This window comes from Colius striatus, chromosome Z, assembly GCF_028858725.1.
Source record: "Colius striatus isolate bColStr4 chromosome Z, bColStr4.1.hap1, whole genome shotgun sequence".
In the NCBI taxonomy this organism is placed as follows: domain Eukaryota; kingdom Metazoa; phylum Chordata; class Aves; order Coliiformes; family Coliidae; genus Colius; species Colius striatus.
In genome coordinates, this window is record NC_084790.1 from 13757665 (window position 1) to 13763664 (window position 6000).

Sequence of the window (6000 nt, forward strand, 5' to 3'; positions counted from 1 at the left end):
ACTAAAGATATGTTTAGATCTAATTACTGACCCTTCACAGTAATTCCAAAAAAGGAACTGAACATTCATTACTTTTTCTTTTAGGGAGTAGATTACTTGAATGAGGCAACTGCTTCTGTTCATTTGGCATCTGCAGATAGCTGGAGTTTGTCAGTATGGGCTTAACAGAACCTTTGAAAATTAATGAATGCTTTTTTCAGGTACAGGATTTTATTCTTGTGTAGATCCACTGGGAGACTTAGGGGCAACATAGTTATTAAAATCAAAATTTCGGAGACAGAAATCCTGCCTCTGCTACCATCAGAGCTCCTTGGTCTCTTCCTCACTTGTCCTGAACGCACTGTATGTGAGATTTCTGCTCACCTTGTGGGCATCTTGAAAGATGCCTACTGCCTAGTCTGAGGAGGATGCTGAGGAAGGAACACGGTGGAATTATGGGGCATCACAAGCTGCAGCAGAGGCCACTCCAGTCATGACACTCCAAGGCAATGCCACCGTGCACTCCTTATGTTTAATTCTGTGTCATGACTGTCCCGAGTGCAGGTGTTGCTCCCCACTTCACTATGGAAGCCCTCTGTTGAAAAAGACTGAACATGGGCCATTTCCCCAAGCCCACTTGAACTCCAGTGTCCTTTGTGTGTTCCTCACCGCCTCAGCTTGGGGATCTTGCCCCACTCCCCAGACCCACCGCCGCACTGACCTGGCCTCAGCACCATGCTAACCCAAGACTGCACTAGCCTGGCACCGCAGTGACCCGCCACTGCACTGACCCTGCGCCACAATGACCCTGTGCCACACTGACCCGGCACCTCATTGACTGACCCGGCACCGCACTGACTGACCCGGCACCGCACTGACTGACCCGGCACCGCACTGACTGACCCGGCACCTCACTGACTGACCCGGCACCGCACTGACTGACACGGCACCGCACTGACTGACACGGCACCTCACTGACCCGGCACCTCACTGACTGACCCGGCACCTCACTGACTGACCCGGCACCGCACTGACTGACCCGGCACCGCACTGACCTGGCACCTCACTGACTGACCCGGCACCGCACTGACCCGGCACCTCACTGACCCGGCACCTCACTGACTGACCCGGCACCTCACTGACTGACCCGGCACCGCACTGACTGACCCGGCACCGCACTGACCTGGCACCTCACTGACCCGGCACCTCACTGACTGACCCGGCACCGCACTGACTGACCCGGCACCGCACTGACCCGGCACCGCACTGACTGACCCGGCACCGCACTGACTGACCCGGCACCGCACTGACCCGGCACCGCACTGACTGACCCGGCACCGCACTGACTGACCCGGCACCTCACTGACCCGGCACCTCACTGACTGACCCGGCACCTCACTGACCCGGCACCTCACTGACTGACCCGGCACCGCACTGACTGACCCGGCACCGCACTGACTGACCCGGCACCGCACTGACTGACCCGGCACCGCACTGACTGACCCGGCACCGCACTGACTGACCCGGCACCTCACTGACCCGGCACCGCACTGACTGACCCGGCACCGCACTGACTGACCCGGCACCGCACTGACCCGGCACCGCACTGACCCGGCACCTCACTGACCCGGCACCGCACTGACCCGGCACCTCACTGACCCGGCACCGCACTGACCCGGCACCGCACTGACTGACCCGGCACCGCACTGACTGACCCGGCACCGCACTGACCCGGCACCGCACTGACCCGGCACCGCACTGACTGACCCGGCACCTCACAGACTGACCCGGCACCGCACTGACTGACCCGGCACCGCACTGACTGACCCGGCACCGCACCGAGCCGGCACCGCACTGACTGACCCGGCACCTCACAGACTGACCCGGCACCGCACTGACTGACCCGGCACCGCACTGACTGACCCGGCACCTCACTGACCCGGCACCTCACTGACTGACCCGGCACCTCACTGACTGACCCGGCACCGCACTGACTGACCCGGCACCGCACTGACTGACCCGGCACCGCACTGACCCGGCACCGCACTGACTGACCCGGCACCGCACTGACTGACCCGGCACCGCACTGACCCGGCACCGCACCGAGCCGGCACCGCACCGAGCCGGCACCGCACCGAGCCGGCACCGCACTGACTGACCCGGCACCGCACTGACTGACCCGGCACCGCACCGAGCCGGCACCGCACCGACCTGGCACCGCACCGACCCGGCACCGCACCGACCCGGCACCGCACCGACCCGGCGCCATCACCGCACTGACCCGGCGCCATCACCGCACCGACCCACCGCCGCACCGACCCGGCGCCATCACCGCACTGAACCGGCACCGCACCGACCCGGCACTGCACTGACCCGGCGCCATCACCGCACCGACCCGGCACCGCACCGACCCGGCACTATCACCGCATCGACCCGGCACCGCACTGACCGACCCGGCACCGACCCGGCGCCGCCACCGCGCAAACCCGGTGCCGCAGTGACCGACCCGGCACCGCACTGACCCGGCGCCATCACCGCACCGACCCGGCACCGCAGTGACCGACCCGGCACCGCACTGACCCGGCGCCATCACCGCACTGACCCGGCACCGCAGTGACCGACCCGGCACCGCACTGACCCGGCGCCATCACTGCACTGACCCGGCACCGCACTGACCCGGCGCCATCACCGCACCGACCCGGCACCGCACTGACCCGGCGCCGCACTGACCCGGCGCCGACCCAGCGCCATCACCGCACCGACCCGGCACGGCACTGACCGACCCGGCACCGACCCGGCCCGCCACCGCGCAAACCCGGTGCCGCACGCGGCCGCACAGGGCCAGGCCCCCACCGCCTGGTGAGGACATTGGCTCCGGTCCACCGCGCGCAGGCGCGGGCCGCCCTGGCCGGTGCCGGGCGGGAGTTTGTGTCAGGCACGGCGCGGGCAGCCCGCGGGGGCTTCGCGGTCGCAGCTAGGCGGCGCGCCGCGGGAGGGGCTCCCTCTTTCGCGCCCGGCAGCCGCGCAGGAAAGATGGGTGAGCGCGGCTGGGGCCGGGCTGGGGACAGGGCCAGGGACGGGAAAAGGAACAGGGCCGAGGCGGCGGAGGCACCGCTGCGGGGCCGAGGCTCTCCGCTCTCCCTGCCCCACGAGCCCGCCGCCGCCTCCGGGTCTGCCCGGCGCTGCAGTGGGCGGTAGCGGCGCGGCCGCCATTACCCGGCTCCGCGCGGCCAGGCCCCGTCGCCATGCGGGCAGCGCGGGGGTGGCCGCACGGCGCCCAGGTCAAGGCCGGCGCGGCAGGAATGACCTCTCATCATTCTTCCCCCTTTTCCCGCAGGAAAGTGCCGAGGCCTCCGCACTGCCCGGAAGCTCCGCAGCCACCGCCGAGATCAGAAGTGGCACGACAAGCAGTACAAGAAGGCCCACCTGGGCACGGCGTTGAAGGCCAACCCCTTCGGCGGCGCCTCCCACGCCAAGGGGATCGTCCTGGAGAAAGTGTGGGTACTGCTGCGCTCAGGGGGGTGGCGGGGGGAGAGGCCCCAGGAAATAAGGCCTTTTGAAGGGGATCTCAGAAGTATCCACTGATAAGCTGCTTTATTTTCTGAGTATGGTAGGTTTAGCTCCCCACAACGTACCACGTTGCTGTTAGTTTCTATAGGGTAGATTGAAAACGTGGTCTGTTTTTCCATGTGGCTGTGGTGAAAGATATTTTTTTGCATATACTTGTTATTTTAAAAATTTTGTTGATTTACATAAGCAAAAGCAGGAAACTATCACTAGGATTTGAGGAGAGCAGATTTTGTCAGCTTTGTGTCGAGGATCTTATCTTTGAGCATTAGGTTTAGTGGAAGGTGCCTCTGCCCATGGCTGAGGGTTGGAACTAGATGGTTCTTATGATCCCTTCCAACGCAAACTGCTCTATGGTTCTGTCTACTTATTTTCTGTCCTTTTGTAATTTACAGTTTTAACTGGGACATTGCTAATGTTCAAACATGTATCTCCTCCTTTCTTTTTTTGCCTTCCAGATTTTTATTTACTGAATTATTCTAAATCTGTGGGTGATGAATTTTCAGTTTTCACTTGGCTTAGTAAGTGGGTTTTTATATATTGATTAGCTTTTAACAGGTTTTGGTTTTGAAGTACAGGTTTATCTTGTAAGTAGTGCAAAGTAACACAGCAGTTTGTGCAGGGGTAATGAATATCTGCTAGTTCATAAAGCCAGTTTTTGCTAATGCATTTCCATGTGCTCTGATTTTAGTGGAGTGGAAGCCAAACAGCCCAACTCTGCCATCAGGAAATGTGTGAGAGTCCAGCTGATTAAAAATGGCAAAAAAATAACAGCTTTCGTTCCCAACGATGGTTGTTTGAACTTCATTGAGGTGAGTGAATTTTGAAGAGGTCTTCTCTAAGAAGTTGCATGTCACAGTGGAAAAAGAATACATGACTGGTGGGGGGGTGGTCAGACAAGGGTGGGTGGCATTCTGCACCATGTGTGTCTTAACTGCAGAGGCAGATGAAAAACACCAAAAGTGTTTTTTGTACTTTCCACTTCTTAGTTAAGTTTTCAGTGGTGCTTCTGCAAAAGCTGAAAGAGCTGAAAGTTTAGATAACACTGAAGGGGATAATAGTCCTATATGTTGTATATCCTGTCAGTTGCCTTCAGTGTTTCCACCCTTTTCCTTAGAAAGCTGAGGGTGTGGCTGGAGTTTAGTGTTGATGGCTCTGTAACTACATGGTCTTTTGTTGCAGGAAAACGATGAAGTGCTGGTTGCCGGTTTTGGTCGGAAGGGTCATGCTGTTGGTGACATTCCTGGAGTTCGCTTCAAGGTTGTGAAAGTAGCCAATGTTTCTCTGTTGGCCTTGTACAAGGGCAAGAAGGAGAGACCAAGATCATAAATGTAGATCGGTTTGCCAAGAATGTCAATAAAAATTTTGATTGGAAAAATTTCTGTGCTTGTTGTTTGAGGCTTCCCATTTTCTAGCATGTTCCTGCATGTGATGTTGGCACGTGCTGTTTCTGTTTTGTTGACAGCTGGCTTCTGTAGGAAATGCCTTGCTGTTAAACAGCAGAGGAGAGCCAGAGCATCTTTACAAGTGGCAGGAACTTGAAGAGCACTGTATTTCCAAAGTTTACCTTTGTGTTGTGTGGAGTCACGTAGCTGTTACCCTGGCACACATGGTCCTGCACAGCTGACGTTTTCTGTCGGCAAAAGTAGCACAGCCTTCATGACCTCAAGGGGCTGCTGCATCGCAGATCGATCTTCATCCATGACCTGGATGAGGAAATTTAGTGCACCCTCACTGAGTTTGCAGACACTACCAAACTGGGGAGGAGTGTGTGGACAGGAAGGCCTTTTGAGAGGGTCCTGGATGGGCTGGAGTGATGGGCCGAGGCCAGGTGTGAGGTTCAACAGGGCCAAGTGCTGAGTCCTGCAGTGGAGCCACAACACCACCCCAGCAGTGCTACAGGCTTGGGGAGGAGTGACGGGAAAGCTGCCAGATAGAGGGACCTGGGAGTGTTGGTTGACAGCAGCTGAAAGTGGGCCAGCAGTGTGCCCAGGTGGCCTGTATCAGAAATGAGGTGGCGGTGGCCAGCAGGAGCAGGGAAGGAATTGTTCTCTGTACTACCGCATCATGCCGTAAAATTACACGTCTCAGACATTTCTAACTAGATGTTAGTACAGCACTTACACGTGGAATGTAACTGTTAGGATTAAAAGATCTTTTAACTGTTAGATCTACTGTGACCTTTTGCTAGCCATTTGAATTTTGCAATTATCTTTAAAGGCAGATAGTTCCAGTGCTATAATGTACCACTATACAAAGACAGACTGCTTTTCAGGAGCACGGGATGAATGTGTGTTTCCTTTGGATGCTAAATAGGTCACCTATTGTAACTAAGAACAAGTAGTTGTTTTATTGCGTGATCTGATGGTGGTTTGGGTTTTTTTTTTTTTTTAAAGACTGAGGTATTACATACTACTCCCTTATTTTTGCCTATTTTAGTGTCTTTGGTGTAGA

At 57.0% G+C, this 6000-nt stretch overlaps 1 protein-coding gene across 1 annotated transcript; it reads left to right on the forward strand.

Moving 5' to 3' along the window:
* The first annotated feature begins 2896 nt into the window (after nt 1-2896).
* On the forward strand, nt 2897-4924 carry RPS23 (ribosomal protein S23). The gene is made up of 4 exons (XM_062018416.1): nt 2897-3016; nt 3317-3476; nt 4238-4358; nt 4729-4924. Exons 1-4 carry the CDS (start codon nt 3013-3015, stop codon nt 4873-4875), a joined length of 432 nt encoding a protein of 143 aa, XP_061874400.1. The 5' UTR covers nt 2897-3012; the 3' UTR covers nt 4876-4924.
* The last annotated feature ends 1076 nt before the right edge of the window (nt 4925-6000 follow it).